Raw genomic sequence first — 19,651 nt, 5'->3', positions numbered from 1 at the left:
TTTTACGTAATCCGTATCCACCGCTGTAGTAGTGTATACGTTGACCTTGTAGGCATTATTTGCACACTGTTTTCTTCAACCCGCCATCTAGCTGTGTGACCTTGTTCACATTCTGTCTAAATATCCATAATATTACCGTCTCCAGAAAAAACACCGGAGTGACTTTTTTCAAGCAGCCATAATATATTTTACGTAATCCGTATCCACCGCTGTAGTAGTGTATACGTTGACCTTGTAGGCATTATTTGCACAGTGTTTTCTTCAACCCGCCATCTAGCTGTGTGAGCTTGTTCACATTTTGTCTAAATATTGATAATATTATCGTCTCTAGAAAAACCACTTGAGTTACTTTTTTTCAAGCAGCATTCATATATTTTACGTAATCCGTATCCACCGCTGTAGTAGTGTATACGTTGACCTTGTAGGCATTATTTGCACACTGTTTTCTTCAACCCGCCATCTAGCTGTGTGACCTTGTTCACATTCTGTCTAAATATCCATAATATTACCGTCTCCAGAAAAAACACCGGAGTGACTTTTTCAAGCAGCCATAATATATTTTACGTAATCCGTATCCACCGCTGTAGTAGTGTATACGTTGACCTTGTAGGCATTATTTGCACAGTGTTTTCTTCAACCCGCCATCTAGCTGTGTGAGCTTGTTCACATTTTGTCTAAATATTGATAATATTATCGTCTCTAGAAAAACCACTTGAGTTACTTTTTTCAAGCAGCATTCATATATTTTACGTAATCCGTATCCACCGCTGTAGTAGTGTATACGTTGACCTTGTAGGCATTATTTGCACACTGTTTTCTTCAACCCGCCATCTAGCTGTGTGAGCTTGTTCACATTTTGTCTAAATATTGATAATATTATCGTCTCTAGAAAAACCACTTGAGTTACTTTTTTTCAAGCAGCATTCATATATTTTACGTAATCCGTATCCACCACTGTAGTAGTGTATACGTTGACCTTGTAGGCATTATTTGCACACTGTTTTCTTCAAACTGCCATCTAGCTGTGTGTATTATCGTTTCCAGAAAAACCAACTGAGTTTTTGTTGTTGTTGTTTTTTTAAAAATAATGCCAGGCAAAGGCAGGCCGCCACGCAGAGGCCGTGCTAGGGGCCGTGCTGCTATGCAATCCTGTGGCCCTAGCAAATTGCCCCAGTTTTAAAAAGCCAATGACCCTGAACTCCCAAAATGCTGAAGAGGTAGTTGACTGGCTTACACAGCACACCCCATCCTCTACCGTTTCTAACTTTACCACAACATCCTCCTCATCCTCCACTGCTATGGCCACCCCACGTAACACTTCCTCCACCACCGGTGCCCCTTCTTCACTGGAGTCAGAGGAGTTATTTTCCCATGAGTTTCTTGAACTGAGTAATGCGCAACCATTATTGCCAGAAGAAGATGAAGGAGATGAGGACCTTACACCAGATTTAATTCTGGCAGAGAACACGATAGAGATGGACATAATGAGTGATGAGGAGGAGGTCCCCGCTGCTGCTTCCTTCTGTGATGTGTCAGAAGAAATTGATGCATCTGAGGAGAATGATGATGAGGAGATTGATGTTTTGTGGGTGCCTAGTAGAAGAGAGCAAGAGGAGGGTAGTTCAGATGGAGAGACGGAGAGTCAGAGAGGCAGTAGGAGAATAAGACTTAGAAGAAGCAGGGAGGACAGCCCGCAGGGATCAGTAGGGCAACAACATGTATCGGCACCTGTGTTCAGCCGGCCAACGCACCCGCCATTGCCGCCAATGCCGCCAACTTCTACTGTTACCGCCAGATCGCACACTTCCAAAAAGTCAGCAGTGTGGGATTTTTTTAATGTGTGTGCCTCTGACAAAAGCATTGTAATTTGCAATGAGTGCAGTCAGAAACTGAGCCTTGGTAAGCCCAACAGCCACATAGGTACAACTTCTATGCGAAGGCACATGAGCGGCAAGCACAAAGCACTTTGGGAGCAACACCTCAAAGGCAACAGGCAAACTAAAAGCCACACTCCTTCTGGTCCAGCATCTTACTGCTCTACCTCTGCTCTCCTTGACCCGTCTGAACCACCCTCCACTCCGCCTTCCACCTTGACCACCTGTTCCCATTCCCAGTCATCTGCCACCAGCCAAGTTTCTGTGAAGGCCATGTTTGAGCGTAAGAAGCCAATGTCTGACTGTCACCCCCTTGCCCGGCGTCTGACAGCTGGCTTGTCTGCACTCTTAGCCCGCCAGCTTTTACCATACCAGCTGGTGGACTCTGAGGCCTTCCGCAAATTTGTAGCAATTGGGACACCGCAGTGGAAGGTACCCAGCCGCAATTTTTTTCTAAAAAGGGAATACCACACCTGTACCAACATGTGCAGAGCCAAGTTACCGCATCTCTGTCACTTAGTGTTGGGCCAAAGGTCCATATGACTACTGACGCATGGTCCTCCAAGCATGGTCAGGGCAGGTATGTCACCTACACTGCCCACTGGGTGAACTTGGTAATGGCTGGGAAGCAGGGAATGGGTAGCTCAACAACAACAGTGGAGTTGGTGTCACCGCCACGGATTGCACGCGGTTCTGCCACCACCTCTACTCCTCCATCGCTCTCTACCTCGTCTTCTTCCTCTTCTTCTTCTTACTCTGCTGCTGGGTCCTCCTTCTCCTCCTCCACACCTGTGCACCCCCAGCTCCCCCTAGGCTATTCGACGTGCCAGGTACGCCGTTGTCACGCTGTCTTGGGGATGACGTGCCTGGAAAGCAAAAACCATACCGGATCTGTACTCCTGTCATCTCTGCAGTCACAGGCCGATCGGTGGCTGACCCCACACCAACTGCAGATCGGAAAAGTGGTGTGTGACAATGGAAGCAATCTGTTGGCAGCGTTGAGACTGGGCAATTTAACACATGTGCCCTGCATGGCACATGTGTTAAATTTAATAGTCCAACGTTTTGTCTCCAAGTACCCAGGATTCCAGGACGTTCTCACCCAGTCCAGAAAGGTGTCGGCCCATTTCAGACGTTCCTACACAGCCATGGCACGCCTTGCTGACATTCAGCAGCGCTACAACATGCCAGTCAGGCGTTTGATTTCTGACAGCCAGACTCGCTGGAATTCAACGCTCCTTATGTTGGAACGTCTGCTGCAACAACAAAGGGCCGTCAACGAGTACCTTTTTGAACTGGGTGGTAGGACTGGATCTGCAGAGCTGGGGATTTTTTTCCCCCGTTACTGGGTGCTTATGCGCGATGCCTGCAGGCTCATGCGACCTTTTGAAGAGGTGACAAATATGGTCAGTCGCACCGAAGGCACCATCAGCGACCTAATACCCTTCGCTTTCTTCCTGGAGCGTGCCGTGTGACGAGTGACAGATGAGGCTGTAGACCAGCGTGACGAGGAGCTGGAAGCGCGCGATTTCTGGTCGGAATCACCAGAACGAACCCAGGCACCTGCTGCAACGCAGGGAGAGGTGCCAGAAGTGGAGTCAGAGGAGGAAGGTGGCTTTGTGGAGGAGGAGGAGGAGGACCAACAGGAGCAGGCTTCCCAGGGGGCTAGTGGTGACCTTTTGGGGACCCCTGGTCTTGTACGTGGCTGGGGGGGAGGAGACCGTGGATGATGCAGTCCTTGATAATGAGGAAGCGGAGATGGATAGCTCTGCATCCAACCTTGTGAGAATGGGGTCTTTCATGCTGTCATGCCTGTTGAAGGACCCCCGTATCAAGAGGCTTAAGGAGAAGGACCTGTACTGGGTCGCAACGCTACTAGACCCTCGGTACAAGCATAAAGTGTCAGAAATGTTACCAACATACCACAAGTCCGAAAAGATGCGGCATTTACAAACCAGCCTGCAAAACATGTTGTACAATGCTTTTAAGGGTGATGTCACTTCAGGAACTCATCAACATTCCAGGGGCAGAGGTGCCAGTAATCCTGCCACGAGCGCACCTGCAAGGACAAAGCCCTTTGGCCAGTCTGTAACGTCAGACATGCAAATGTTTTTCTGTCCAAGGCAGCGCCACAACCCTTCTGGATCCACCCTCAAAGAACGCCTCGACCGGCAGGTAGCGGACTACCTGGCATTAACTGCAGATATCGACACTCTGAGGAGCGATGAACCCCTGGACTACTGGGTGTGCAGGCTTGATCTGTGGCCAGAGCTGTCACAATTTGCCATGAACCTCTTGTCTTGCCCAGCCTCAAGTGTGCTCTCAGAAAGGACCTTCAGTGCAGCAGGAGGGATTGTAACTGAGAAGAGAACTCGCCTAGGTCACAAAAGTGTCGATTACCTGACCTTTATTAAAATGAATGAGGGGTGGATCTCGGAGGGTTACTGCACGCCGGAAGACTTGTTCTGACTTCTATGCAGCTGTCCTTCTCTTCAAGCCTCATGACTCCACACACAGCTGTCCTTTAGCGTCCTCCTCCCTCCGCCACCGTTACAAACTAGGGTGCAAACCCTACTGGTTTAATTTTTTCTGGCCTCTGTGCTTCAGTGGCTGCAACCAAAAAAACTGGGCAAACAATGCCTACAAGGTCAACGTATGGCAAAAAATGACTATTTTCAGCATTTATATGGCATATTTTTTCTGGCAACTGTGCTTCAGTGGCTGCAACCAAAAAAACTGGGCAAACAATGTCTACAAGGTCAACGTATGGCGAAAAATTACTATTTTCAGCATTTATATGGCATATTTTTTATGGCAACTGTGCTTCAGTGGCTGCGTCCAAAAAAACTGGGCAAACAATGCCTACAAGGTCAACGTATGGCAGTTGTTTAAAGAGAACAGTAGATTACTAGCCAGCAAAGCTACCTAAGCTAAAATGTCCCTCAAATCCCTGCAGACTTCTGTCCCTCCAATACAGAGCAGTATCAAGCAGATTACTAGCCAGCAAACTTACTATCATCTGTCCCTGAAATCACTAACAGCTCTCCCCCTACACTATCTCTTCCAAGCACACACAGGCAGATTTTTCAGATACATTTTTGCCCTTGATCCCCCTCTGGCATGCCACTGTCCAGGTCGTTGCACCCTTTAAACAACTTTAAAATAATTTTTCTGGCCAGAAATTTTTTTTTTAGATGTTAAAGTTCGCCTTCCCATTGAAGTCTATGGGGTTCGCGAACCGTTCGCGAACCGCTCGCATTTTTGCGCAAGTTCGCGAATATGTTCGCGAACTTTTTTTCCGACGTTCGCTACATCCCTATATATAATTGATGAGGACCAACCCAAATAAAAATAAAAGTGGACTGAAAACATCCCAGAGCTGGATGAGGAAATGTGGAAGAGGCATTGGACTTAATACCCCAGCTTACAATCTCTGCTAGAGACAGATACGTTCAGGTAAAATTCCCCCACAGAGTATATCTTACTCCCCATAAGATAGCCAAAATATATCAAGGTGTGTCAGACACATGCCCAAAATGTCTAGCCGGAGTGGGAACCTACTATCATGTATTTTTGGACTGTCCATAGATATGAGGTTATTGGAGGGAAGTGTTGACATAAATACAGCAGGCACTCGATGTTTCTAATATTCTCTCCCCCAGTCTGTGCTCTACTTTGCAAAAAAAAAAGCGGTTCTGCTGCAGTAAAAATCGGTGTCTCCACCAACACTGGGTTTCTGGAAAAAAATGGTAAATGGAACCCTTGTCAAGCAAAAACTGGTATATATAGCACAGGGGTGTCCTGGAAAATTTGAAGGGATATGGGGCGCTTGGCTAGAACATAGTACTTCAGAGCCTGATCAGTCAATTATACCCAATTAGATCCTGAGTGATGGGGCTTAATATGACTAACTGGACTCACTTCTTCTTGTCTTCCTTTCCTTTCTTTATTTTACTCTTGTTTTGTTATGTAATTGTTGTGAAAATGTTAAATAAAAACTTGTAGGTGCTCACGTGTTCTCCCTAGCTATAAAGGATGGATGACTTGTAATACACAGTTCAAAACATAATTCATAGTATGAATACTATGTATTTTTGTAATAATGCTAAAAAAAATATATATTAGGCAAAGGCAAAGCATACAGGTTTAGCAAGTCTTGCAAACTTGTGGAATGTTGCAGCCGCGGTAATACAGGGCAAAGCCTGAGGCTAGTTCATACAGCATGTCAGAACAGTATGCAGAGCTGTATCATTTGTCAGGCTATATGGGGTTTAGCAAAGAAGTGAATATGACTGGACTTTATGCATTTGACCAATATTGTGTTCTCCTACTAGATCAGGGGTCCCCAACCTTTTTTTTACTATTGAGCCACATTCAAATGTAAAAAGAGTTGGGGAACAACACAAGCAAGAAAAATGTCCACGGGGATGCCAAATATGGATAGTGGTTGGCTATTTAAAGGAAAACTATACCCCCAAAATGAATACTTAAGCAACAGATAGTTTATATCAAATTGAATGACATATTAAAGAATCTTACCAAACTGGAATATATATTTACATAAATATTGCCCTTTTACATCTCTTGCCTTGAACCACCATTTCGTGACTCTATCTGTGCTGCCTCAGAGATCACCTGACCAGAAATACTACAACACTAACTGTAACAGGAAGAAGTGAGGAAGCAAAAGGCAGAACCCTGTCTGTTAATTGGCTCATGTGACCGAACATGTGGTTTGTAGGTGTACACAGTGAATCTTACGATCTCAGGGGGCGGCCCTTATTTTTTAAAATGGCAATTTTCTATTTATGATTACCCAATGGCACATACTACTAAAAAAGTATATTATTGTGATAATGGTTCATTTACATGAAGCAGGGTTTTACACATGAGCTGTTTTACTCAGTATCTTTTAATAGAGACCTACATTGTTTGGGGGGTATAGTTTTCCTTTAATAGCCCCTATGAGGACTGGCAGCCTACAAGAGATTCTGTTTGGCAGGACACCTGGTTTATATGCAACCAAAACTTGCCTCCAAGCCAGGGATTCAAAAATAAACTCTTGCTTTGAGGCCACTGAGAGCAACATCCACGGGGTTGGTGAGCAACATGAGTCACTGGTTGGGGATCACTGCACAAGCTCTCTAGCTATGGTGATATTCCCAGTACCTATAGTCAACACAAACTGTATAGTCCTCCTTCAGTCTGTGTAACTAAAACTGTATGACCAAGTGTAATGGACATATAGCTTTCATAATTGTATGCCTTATTATAAGGAGTATGAGTTTTTTTGATCTGGAGCAAAATGTACACCTGTTATTACTTTGCTCTTCATGACTTATGGTAACGTCTATATGTTTTTTTTTAATGTTTTATAGACCAAGAAAGAAGTAGGACATATTTTCATATACCTCAGTAAGGTAGCCAATAAGACCCTTTCTCCCTCTTGTGCCAGGTGACTTTTCTTGGCCACATAGAAATGTCATTAGAAAAAGGCAACTGAGAAATCTCTTTAATTACAAGGTTACTTTATTTGTTTTTATTACAAGTGCAAGACACAATATTACAAAACACATAGACCCGATGAGATGGTGCTTAGGATTGTCACAGTATCAAATGTAACCTATGGGAAATATATGTAGGCGTTGAATAAAAAAAACCTCAGGAATGGCAAGGAAGATATTTAAGTTCTTATAACAGGTATATTGTGAAATTGTACGTGATTTTGAAAGATGTTTGTCAAATCCATATAATTCAAATAAGATTGTGCATCTCTTTTCTATTGGATATGATTGTGCCAGTATTTAACAATTAAAGATGTTAAACCTGCTGGAAGATAAAAGAGCCTGTTTTCTGCCACTAATTCCAAATTAGTTCAATAAAGGAGGAGGACAGGTGCATATGCCCCATATTGGGAGGAGAAAGCAGTGCCATGACTGAGAGTGTGTATCGAGGGCAAATGGAAATTGAATTGCAATAGGCACCAAGTTATACTGTATGTTTAAGGCACAGAGGCCTACAGACATAAACCTATAAGTAGGCATCAATCTGTAGATTTAAGCATATAGGGTGGAACCTGGTAAACACAGATTGTGAAGATGTTTCTACAGCTTTTTAACTTGCAAAGGCCTGTGAGTATTTTTTTAAGCAACACTATTGATAAAAATCCATATGAAACACTTGAACACTAGTGGAATGCACATGGATTTATACTGATTGAAGAGTCAACAAATATTGCTTTTATGTTATTTATCCTCTGAACACAAGTGAATGCAAAACAAATACAAATATTCAATAAAATAAACAAAAACAGCAGCATGTGTATGAACAATCAGCCTTGGCAGAGCACGGAAGCTACAGAATGCATGGACAGATGCTTCTTATTTATGGCTTCAGCATCTGCCACCTGCATACTGTAGGTTCCTCACTGAATGATGAATGCCCTTTGATGGTAAATAAAAAAGTGTGCAAATGAATGGAGGAATCAGGAAATGTATAAAGGCTTCTGGATGGAAGAGGTTATGTGAAGAAACAGTTTCCCAGGGTTCTCCATGTAGGGTCAATGGTCTCAGTTCCAGTTAATGGTCTGGGGAAACAGAAAAATAAAATAAAATTTAAGATAAAGCAGGAGTTGCTCACATGTGCAAGAACAGCTAAAGCTGACCATAGATGTTGAGATTTTTAAAAGATCAGATCCTGATCGATCTTCTCAGATCGATTGTACGATCGTACGAATTGACCATCAACTAAAACGACCAATTTGTCAGGAAAACAAAGGGGAGCTGCCTGCTTGGCCCTGCAAACATAGAGAGATTGCACTGGGACTGACAAAGATTTTTTGATCTGGCCGATCAATTTCCTGACAGATGTGGGACGAAAAATCGTAAGATGTACGATCGTTCGAATCCCACTAACCGCACGATAATTTCAAAGGATTAGTCCGGCTTCCCTAAAATCGGTCGTTCGGCAAGAAGAATCGTCGCGTCTATGGGGAGCTTAATCCAAAGCTTTGTTATATCAATGCTACAATCAGTAAAAAGTGTTTGGTTTTGTTCAGGGAACCATGGATGTGCTGAAAAAAATATATCTGCAATCATTTATTTCTCTGTAATTCTCAGTCTAACTGAGTCTAACCCAACTCACTCAAAGAAGACTCCATGAGCAAAGGAGGCCATACAGTACATGGTCATCCCATAAGGTACTCCAACTGATTGGACAGATACTGTATTGGACATGTAGGTGTGTGTGACCACTTTTAGGTTGTTCAATTTGTTTGGGCTAACTGCATAAAGGGACTGCTTCTTCTCTTCTCTTCCTTGGAGCAACCAACATTATTTGCCCTTTCAGGGAGAAGCTTGCACTTAAAATCTGCTTATGCAGACAGAGAACTTCATTTAGGAAATTACTGGGGTGTATGAAACACATAACAACAGACTTACTTGCTGTCAGCTGTCACTTTATCTTGCTTCTGATTTCCTTTATCATCCCTTTCAACTCACTCAGCTGTAGAAAAGTATGTGTTATTAGAATAGGAACAAAAAGACAGATTCTCTTTAGTATAATACATAAGGACATTTACCTTTCCTTCCAGCAGCTTGAACCTTTGTTCCGTCCTGTTAGTGAAAACAGACAATGTCAGATCTGAGCACACGAGTGCATGAACATTGTGCTATTCAGTTTCAATTTCCCAGTACAGGTTTACTTGCCTAGGGACCACCAGAACAGTGGGCCCACCAGTAGAACTTTGTCTTCCACCAAAAATGGAAGACCTCTTATTTGATTCACCTGGATATGCTCTATAACATAATGTCGTTTTTATACATTGTTGTAGTATAACATTGTTTTTCAATAAGACCAATAAGAATAAAATGTTAAAAGTGAACGTTTATTTACTCCCGTAAACTGACAGGGCTTCTGCTGTTTGCCAGAAATGAAGTAGAAATAGTCACTTGAGGACCATGAAAGAGATAGCTTTACATACATACTGTATACAAAGTTACAAAACCTTTCCAAAATAAAGTACTTTTTTTTTAAAAGGATTTTTATTGTAAATACATTATGGCTTTAAGGACTGAAAATGTACTTATATATCTGTACAGGTAAAGGCATGCCTATTCACAAATGTGTAACTTGCATTTTATTTGAAAGCTAGTGTCCCATGAATAACCCCAGAATGTATGAAAATACATGTGTTCATATGTTTATTTAATATTCTTTGTGGGTGCCTTCTGTTTACTTTTAGCTTTGCATACACATTAGCAAGCATATCAAATAGAGGTGATAGAGTATGAGTGTTGGCAGAGCAGACAGCAGTCTGGTCGGGTTTTTAAAGGGTAAAAATCTAATCTAAAAAAACTACATTTTTAGAGATTTATTATACCCCTTAGCTGCTACAAATCCAAATCCAAAAATCTCAAATCTATAGAAGTCAATGGCAGACAGCCCTGAAGTTGTTTCTTGACATTGTGATCCGCGTGGATCAGTCTGGGTTTTCAACAGATAAATTTGAGTTTTCGTGGCAACAATTCGATAAAGTTGAGTTATCGGAGCATCAATTGTACTATTCTAATTGACACTCGATTTTGTGGCAGCGTTTTTTCTCTCTGGCTTTTTCAAGAAAAATGATTGATAAATGAGTTCAATTCGTGGATGGGAGTTGACTTTGTTTTAATAAAAAACTGAGATTAAATCGAGTTTTAGTAAATAACCCCCTTGATGTTAATGAACTCTTATTTTTGTCTTGTTCTTGTCTCTCACAAATATCTTTAGGGTATAACAAATCAATCTTTGACATTAGGAAATAAACTTTTTGATGTAATGTTGATCTATGGATTCTGGCAAATGCCAGAGGAGCTACTGTTAGATTCCATAGACAGTCACTATATAGTGGGTTGGTGGGGGGATGTGTGGGCCTCTTGAAATGCCAGGGACTATTTTTAGAATTAGTCTGGACCTGGTTGATTGTATGAAACTGATATTTGCTGTTTGTAATCCCTCTTCCATTTATCTACAGTAAAGAAGAAATGTCTTTGTGGTCATCAAATAACAGGTGAAACTTATTGTTAGCCAAAGGTAGTTGGGCAGTTTTATGATTTCTGTGGTACATTTTTTTAAATGTCCTTTACCACACAACTCACTTGTTTCTTAAAATGTCTTATTTTTCTTGTTTCATATTTCCTTATTATTGTTATTATACTTTGGGCTTATTTTCTCTGAGTATACATATTTACAGGCCCTACTAAATGTCAATGTTCCTCCTCTTTTCCCTACTATATATGCCCATTGTAGCATACCATTCTCATTTCTTCAGCTGTGCCCACCTTACTTATTCACACATTCTTTCCTACTGACTAGCCACCTATATAAATCCCCCATCTTTATTTGTGAACTTACTCCATGTTATTGTTATTCTGGCTGCTAAGTTTCACTAGATAATTTTCCTTCATCACAGCTTCCCATGCCAGAGTTTCATTGTCTTCTTTCTTGGAGCCTGTTGGAGAACAATTGAAAGATTTGAAGATGAATTTAGAAATCAATAAGGATCCAAACAACATATTTCTTTACAGCAGCTGGAGAGAACTGGTTGATGACAAGCAAAAATCAGCTGGTTAAAAGTGTTTTGTTATTATTAAGAGTTGTCTGCTATATCAGCCTTGCCCTTATTTTAGACAAATTAAGAATAAATTAGAAAAGAAATAAAGCTGAAATACATATAGGCACTTTTTTCAAAATTACATATATGTATTGATGCCTGATTGATTTCCATTGCAGCAGAGACAGTGAGCATGCCCAGTAGGCACCAATTTGAGGTTTTCATAGTCAGAAAGAGAAGGAGTGTGCAGAACGCAAAAAGGGATGGAGCTTCACGCTAGACAAGAAAGTAACTGAAGGAGCTGCAGTTGAACTGGCTGTAATAGAGAACAGAAATACATCTAAAAAAATTGTGGAATTCTGGGGACCGTTTACAGTAATTTTAGGAGATTTAAAAATAAAAGGCTTACTTTTCCTTTAAATATCATGCCTACAAAGAAAAGTGATAGTGGTGACTTACAGCAGTGTGAGGGTTCAGGCTCTTGCTCTTTGCAGCAGCAGCTAAACATTTTTCTGAGAATCATATAGATGTAAGCAAAGATGACAAACGGGAATGGGATGGTGAGTCTGCTGCAATATTCCTGAACCAGAAAATATCGCTGGAACTTCCACACCTGATCATTGTTCTCCTGCACTGAACCCACAGTATACCTGTCAACAGTACAGGAACAGTGAATCATAGAGTTGATCATAAACCATAACAGCAATACTGGGAAAAAGGTACATGTTGTTAATCAACAGAACTTTGGTGTAATATTTAAAACATACAATGTAAATATATACCACAGTAGATGAATTATACACAACTCACCCAAACATGGCAATGAGCAGATTCACAAGCAGAATGTTGGTAGAAAGCATGTAGACACAGACCAATGGGATGGTGATCCATTCTGGGAATCGAGGGTTATGGTCACTGTCCATCTCCACACAAAGTGGTTTAGACTCATTCCCAGTTACAGTGCAATGGTCAAAATCATAGGTCGTTCCTATAAGGGGAAAGGTTAAATGGTGTTCAAAGGTGATAACATCATGTAGAGTTTACAAGTCAATTCACTTTTCATAGGGAAACAGTGAGCATACCCAATAATATAAATACAAAGTTTATAAAGGGTTTGTTCATTCTCCTTTAAAGAGAACAACAGAGGATGGACTCTTACCATCCACATCAGCTATATATTGTCCAAACACTGCTAGATACGGCTCATATATAACTGAGCGGAATATCCATTCCCAGCGATGTTCGTTGAGGCGCAGAATTCCTTGGCGGGCCACACCAAAAGCAATAACCCAAACAGCAAAGAGGAAGAGGAAGAAAAATACATCTATCAGCTGAGGAGAGAACAGAAACAACAGCAGAACATTAGCAGCACATATTATACAACTGCATGATTTCTCTTCTTAAAAACCAATGACTATGTTGCTCTTTTTGATATAAGTTTGTTCAGTTAAGCTTCATGTAAAAAAGCAATCTAATTTGCTAAAATAAAGGAAATGAAACCATCATAGTCTGCCTCTGATTCATAGGGAGCATTTCCCCCCAGCATTAAGCCAAGTTATTTAACCCCTCCCTCGCCTTAATACATTGTGAAAGAATAGATTCTGGGACTTGAAATCCTAATTCTTTTCAGAGAATCTGGGCACCATCACTATGGAAAGCAAGGGATCTCAAGTCCTACAATCCATCACTTTACAATGGAACTAGGTTCAGAAGGCGTTTATGCACCTTTTTTACATACATCCAATTGCACAAGCTCCTGTCAAAAAGGGGAATGTGTATTTTTTACCTTTAAAAAAGTGGAACATATTTATTAACTGATATAACTAGTAGATAGCCAACAAATTCATTTTGGTCATTGTGTTATTCAATGTCACAAGTCTAGATATCGTGAGAACAGACCCCTACAGACATATTTGCAATTACCAGCAATATATGACTTTGTGTACCGTATACCCTTCAGCAATTAAGTCTCCACTACTCTACTATTAAAACTGACGACAGCATTTGTTAGGCTCTTCATTGAAACCCAACCAACTTTTGTGAGACACCACATTGCTGTATTCACTAGCTCCTTCCACTTAGATATTTAAATTTTTATGCTTTGAGAGTTTAGTTTCTTACCATCCTTTGCAGCATAATGATCTTTGGTCCTAAATTCCGGCTAACGGTAAAGATGTGAATAAGTCTCACAGTAAAGATGATGTAGTCCAGACAGAAGATTACTCTACCCGTGTAAAGAGCACTGGAATTAGAACGGTGCAGTCTACAGAATAAAATGTAGGATGTTGTTAGTATTGCATAAAAATGCTCTTAATTATACTTTATAATTTAGACATCCTTATAGCCTTTATTTGTATTTATTTTTATTTAAAAAAACAATAATTGCTCATTTGTTTCTGCTCTTTATGACATATATTATAGAATATCACATTTTGGCCTAGTTCTTTGTAAATAATGGCAATGCTTAATGCAGGCAGCACTGCATACAGAGGTGCGCACAAGAAGTGTGCAACTATACGGTGGTGCTAGGTGGGGCTTTGGACGCAAGTACAGGTATATGGATTTATTATCCAAAAGGCTTTATTATCCAAAAGGTTTTCCAGATAAGGGATCGTAATTTGGATCTTCATACCTTAAAGGAGACGTGTGAAAAATAAGAATTTGATAGTAAATTATACTCTTTTCAATGTGCATTAAAAAGTAGTGTTTCAGGCTTATTTATTAGGAATGTACCAAATCCAGGATTCAGCTCGGGATTTAGCAGGTTTCAAATTTTCCGAATCCAAATGCTTGGCCGAACCAAATCTGAATCCAAAAAATCCATGTGAGTTTTCATCACACAAACAAATCAAAAATGTTAGTGCATGGTTCCCTTTCCCTACTAATTTACATATACAAATTAGGGTTCCAATTCGGTCCGGTATTAGCCCAGATTCGGCTGAATCCTAAAATAGCGAATTCAGTGCATCGCTATTATTTATTGGAAATTTCCATCTGTTTCACTTCCTTCTGCATCCTTTCCCAGGCTGTACAGGGGAGCAAGCAGCACTCAGAACACTGCACTGTAGGATAGGAACCAATTTTAGTAGAGCAACTAGGCTGACTTGAGAGGGAACTGACGACAGTGACTGTGACTACAGGGCCATGACTGGCTATTCTGAACTTACTGTGGTTTTGGCAGGGACTATAGGACACACCCACCCTTCATTTGAAACATGGACAGGGACTGTAGCAGACCTATAGGGAGCTCCAATAAGCCATTTTTAAAGTTAATATTAATTTTTATCCTAAAGTACAACCAGCACCATATATTATTCATTATTGCCTACAATATTGCGGGGATCACTTATCCTTTAAATTCTTTAAGTCTGCTTAAAATCATATAAACACCAAATAGGATTGTTTTTCTAACCAGCATGGATTCATGCCAACCATGTACAAGGTACTGTTTTATTATTACAGAGAAAAAGGAAATCATTTTAAAAATAGGTTTCTTTGCTTAAAATTGTTTCTATGGGAGATGTCATTCCCATAATTTGGAGCTTTCTGGATAAAGGGTTTCCGGATAACAGATCATATACAGTTACCTTTAATATATAGTGTCAATTTGACTGTCCAATTTTGCATGACTGCAATTGTGATTGTGGTTTGTAAATAAGCCCATATGTTTTCTAGAATGAGTGGATTTTACACTTATTTTTGCTCTGGTCTGGCCTTGGGATGCCTAATGTGCTATAAATATTGGTGCTTTACAACCACATAATCCTCTTACTTTAGTTATATGCAATAGATGAAAGACTAGACTATCCAACATAGAAAAATTAAACGTGCTCCCACACTGTTGAAATCAACCCACCTGAATACAATCCCTGCAATGAAGTAAAGGATGGCTAAAATATCCATGATGTTCCACAGGTCTGTAAAATACTTTATTCCACTCATGTACATCTGCAGGTCAGTATATAGAAAGCACACATTATTGCAATGGAAATCCATTTGTATTAGTATTGCAATGAATTGCAGCTTCTTTTCATCTTGTAAACATTTTCTATCTTCTCAAAAATTTTAAGCAACTTTTTTATTTTAAAATCCTTGGAAAATTGTTGTATGTTGTGCATAATTGATTCTAGATTCACATTTATGGAAATACCTGTCTTATTTCATCGCAGAGTAAGATGAACACCAGTACGTAGACTGCTATCTCCAGGCCTGTGGGGACTGGTTGGAAATCCATGAGAAGGACGTAGGCAAAACCAAGGAGGAACCCAATGTAAAAAATGACAGTCCAGGAAAAGACAACAAAGGGCGAAGTGAAGAAATCAAAGTATTTCCACAAATGGCTTCTCTTTTTGTCTGATGGTTTCTTCCTGCATTATAGGCAATAGTATTAGTGGAACTTCTTAGGCATATCAGATGCATTCATTTACTGTGTGTAGAGATTAGTTTGTTGTAGATTTTTTTGAATTACAAGAAATCACTAATATATGTTAAAAAAAATTCTATCTATCCTATATCAATAAAAATCTGTTATCTATTTCCAGATTTATGGAGGGATGCTCCAGTGTGTAATGGAGGGGTGCCCTAATGTAGATACTGTTCATGTTCTAATGGAGGGGTGCCCTAATGGAGATACTGGTCATCGTTTTAGTGTTATATACCTGAAAGAGATGAATCCACAGCTAATTAGAGGAAAGAAGAAGAGAGAGAATAATATCTTCCAGTTTTTGGTATCTCTAGAGATCTCTCCATACCATTGCTTGGAAAGAAAGTTCTGCAGAGGCAGACACAGACATGTTAACAGATGGAAAGAGGAATGTACAGACAGATAAATATATTAACAGACAAAGATACCTGGTCATTATGTACTAAATGTCCTTCTTTATAATTGTATATTGTTCTTCATTTGTACTTACACCCACCATTCACTCTCATGTATATATAGTATTGGCTTTGCTAAAATGCTCCGATCTACACACAATACCATGGTGGTTTATTTAGGGATTTTAATATATAAATTATAGGTATCTAAATACCTAAATGCACTTGTGTATTACACTACATTTATCAAAGTCTCTTCTTATGAATTGGAAGTGAAAATTTGCCCACGAAATTCAATATATTATCAATATATAATATAACTACTGAGAAAAAATAGGGTTTGTTTGACCATATATTGTGATATATTTGGCCATAAATATATACATTTTAGGTATGTGGAAAATGAAAGGCACTTTTGTATTGCAATAAAATGATCTTAGTTTCTTAGTATCCCTTATGGGCAATTTTAATTTCATTCATGGTCAAAAGGTAAATCATGATCTCCAGATGGACAATGAACTCTTAACTGTAATATAGTTAATTTGGCCAGTAACATGGGCATCCTCTGTGCTATTGCCAGCCTTACACTAACTTCCATTTGATTTATTAAAAATTCCAGCATTTTCATTTTCTCTTTTAGTGGAACTCCATGGACAAATTATATATTTGCACCCTCATTGTCTTCCTCCATTATTATAATTTAGAAATGTTTTGAGACAAATTTTCTTTTTGCTTTTAAAAGGTGTTTAAGGGGCTGCTGCAACCTGAGGCAGCAGCCCTGACGCCGCCCCTCCCCTCTTGCTCTGCTCTTCTAACTTGTAGTGTCTGAGCGAGTTGAGGAGGGGCCGCATTGCTAGTGCAGTGAGTGCTATTGAGCTAGCTGCACTTAAAAACGGAAATTTGGCTCCTAAAGTTATCAGAGGCAGTTACTGGTAACTGGTTGCTCTGTGCAGCTTGAGGCAAGATTCTCACCTTGCCTCATGGCCGGAGTGGCCCTGGGTGTACCCCCCTTTGATTGTGGGTGACGTACTATATACAGTAGGGTACACCTTGCTTGGCATGCAAAGCTTCCACCCTAGGCACTTTTTTTCTATTTTTTCCCCAAAAGGCACCCCTTTGAAGCTACTCACTTGCACCCCCGGTTGTGCTATGAACTGCTGATCCTTTGCCTCTACTGCCATTTCCAGACAGTTACTCATTCCCCAGGCCTCGCAGGAACAAACCAGCAACATCTCTGCCAGGTCCTCGTCATTACTGTAGCATTCTGTGAACAGTTCTGGGGCAAGAACACAAACCTGTTATGCGTAGCATTGATACACAGTGACCAAGATGAGAAATATATTTATAAAAATGCAACATGTTATTTCTACCACTAGAGGGCCTTTACAGGTAATTAAACAAATAAAGAAAACTCTTGTTAAACTAAGGGGTGCTTCCATGCAGTTCTGGAGATGCATAGATTTGCAGTAGGGAGTGAAGTGAGCACAGTACGGTACAACTTTCTTCTGCCATTCTTATATTAAATACACACAGTGAAGCCTACTGTACTGCTGGTAGGCATTTAGTGAAATGAACCACTATGTGCTCATGCAATTACTTATTAATATTCAGCTACTCCAATACCTGTTGAAATGCAGACATTCAGTCATTTGCTAAAGTATTACCAAAGCTCATATTTTGTTTTCTGTTAATATAACTTTTTACTGCAGAATTTAATTCTACAATGAAGCAAAAGGAACAGATGATTATTTTTCTTTAGAATAATTGAAATCATTATGCATCATTGCAAATAATATACCAAGCCTCCCTCTTACCAACAGCTCTTGTTTCATATTCATTTGCAATTTCCTCCGACTCCCCAGCAGCATTGATATCATTTTTCACTTTGGCCAGGCTTTTCAGGAGTTTGCTGGCACCCAACGCAGCAAGTGTACATCCTCTTGTCTAGAGAGTAGATTAATAGAGGCGATATATTAGAGACATCTGAATGCACACAGTGGAGTAGGGAGAGATTTTATATAAGGATCCCAATGCTTGCTTTAATTGTTATGATTAAGGGAGTAAGGGGCTTACATGTATGTATCCCAGTAACATACAAATCTCAAACAAAAGGAGGCATCAGATTTGAGGGGAGTAAGATATGGAACTGAATTCTGACTAAATTCTACATCAAATTAAATAATAATCTTTATACATTGTACCTATATATGCATCATTCTAGCAGATCTTTACAGAGCTGGGAGTGTACTCTTAAGTGATTTAAGTATGGAGGCATGGCTGGGTACAGGAGAAGGATTGGGCATGGCCCATCTCAGAAAGTAGAAGGCTAAATAACCAGTTACCAGTACTGCGCTGCAATAACAATAGCTAGTATTACCTGCTCCCAAATAACCTTTGATAGGTGTCTTTTATTCTGCAGAATAGCCCATATGAACAATACTTGAATAGGGTGTTTTATGATTGGAGAAAGATCCTGGCAAAAAAGAAGAGTTTCATTCAAAAGGCACGCTTTGATTAGATAGGAAATATAGTACATTTGATGGTATTATATTGTATATGGTATGTTATTTGGCAATGTCAGATTTAATGCAAAAGAATGTGCAGCCGCCCTTTTCTCTGACCTGTATATCAGAATAATCACGGCTGTTCCTATCTTCCTTATGGCTACGCTGGTAGTTCAGCACCATCTTCCAAACAAAGGTAAGGAGAGAGTCATTGTAGGAATTCTTGGCAATCTGCAGATTGCGGAATACAAGGGTACTGAAATGTTCTGAGAAAAGCTCGCCAAGGATCTCACTGGTCAGGAATTTGCGCAGGTTTAAGCCATTCTCTAATAGGAGACGGACAAATTTAGGTCGATCCTTCACCAGTGCAGCAAACATGGCGTCTTCCAGGTCAGCCGACTATGAATGTGTTATAGGTACAAAAGAAAAAAAGTGAAACAGCTAAAAACACGAAGGAAGTATTCTTCTCCTCCTGCATTGTTACTTGCCTACAATTAATTAATTAATAATGTTCAAATGTAAAGGAAAGCACCCGCAATAATATTATAATATGTCATATTCTGTGACTTTAGGGACCCCATGTATTATTACTGGCGCAACTGTTTCACACAAAAATGCATGCTAGTCTGCACATGTCAAAACACCATACAAAATGCGGTTATAGAGAGAAGAGGTGTGCTTTATACCTTGTGTCCATTCACATCGGAATAATTTTCTTAGGATTAATGGAATCTTGTTTACTGTATCAGTGGTGATGGTGAAAATTATTTAAAGCTCTATGTCCATCCTGATCAACATATTTATGTATTGAGAAATATAATTTTAGGGATTAATTTTGGTTGTATATATACAGGTATATAGTC

The 19,651-nt window shown here is 40.0% G+C and overlaps 1 protein-coding gene across 2 annotated transcripts in view; it reads right to left on the bottom strand.

Annotated features, from left to right (window-relative positions):
* Window positions 1-7,391: 7,391 nt before the first annotated feature.
* Window positions 7,392-19,651, bottom strand: part of trpm8.L (transient receptor potential cation channel, subfamily M, member 8 L homeolog) — a 31,180-nt gene continuing 18,920 nt past the window's right edge. Inside the window, exons 12-26 of one of the 2 annotated variants that reach the window (XM_018233964.2) lie at window positions 18,906-19,187; window positions 18,662-18,757; window positions 18,099-18,228; window positions 17,415-17,560; window positions 16,125-16,237; window positions 15,617-15,833; window positions 15,323-15,414; window positions 13,588-13,729; window positions 12,626-12,797; window positions 12,277-12,454; window positions 11,926-12,116; window positions 11,268-11,364; window positions 9,454-9,487; window positions 9,314-9,377; window positions 7,392-8,460 (exon numbers count right to left, since the gene is read on the bottom strand). In XM_018233964.2, coding sequence (XP_018089453.1) covers window positions 9,327-9,377; window positions 9,454-9,487; window positions 11,268-11,364; window positions 11,926-12,116; window positions 12,277-12,454; window positions 12,626-12,797; window positions 13,588-13,729; window positions 15,323-15,414; window positions 15,617-15,833; window positions 16,125-16,237; window positions 17,415-17,560; window positions 18,099-18,228; window positions 18,662-18,757; window positions 18,906-19,187 — 1,941 coding nt within the window. In that variant the 3' untranslated portion in view covers window positions 7,392-8,460; window positions 9,314-9,326. 2 annotated transcript variants of the gene reach the window in all.

Source organism: Xenopus laevis, chromosome 9_10L (assembly GCF_017654675.1).
Source record: "Xenopus laevis strain J_2021 chromosome 9_10L, Xenopus_laevis_v10.1, whole genome shotgun sequence".
In the NCBI taxonomy this organism is placed as follows: domain Eukaryota; kingdom Metazoa; phylum Chordata; class Amphibia; order Anura; family Pipidae; genus Xenopus; species Xenopus laevis.
Note: the sequence above shows the minus strand (reverse complement) of the source record. Positions and strands in the feature narration are given on the sequence as shown.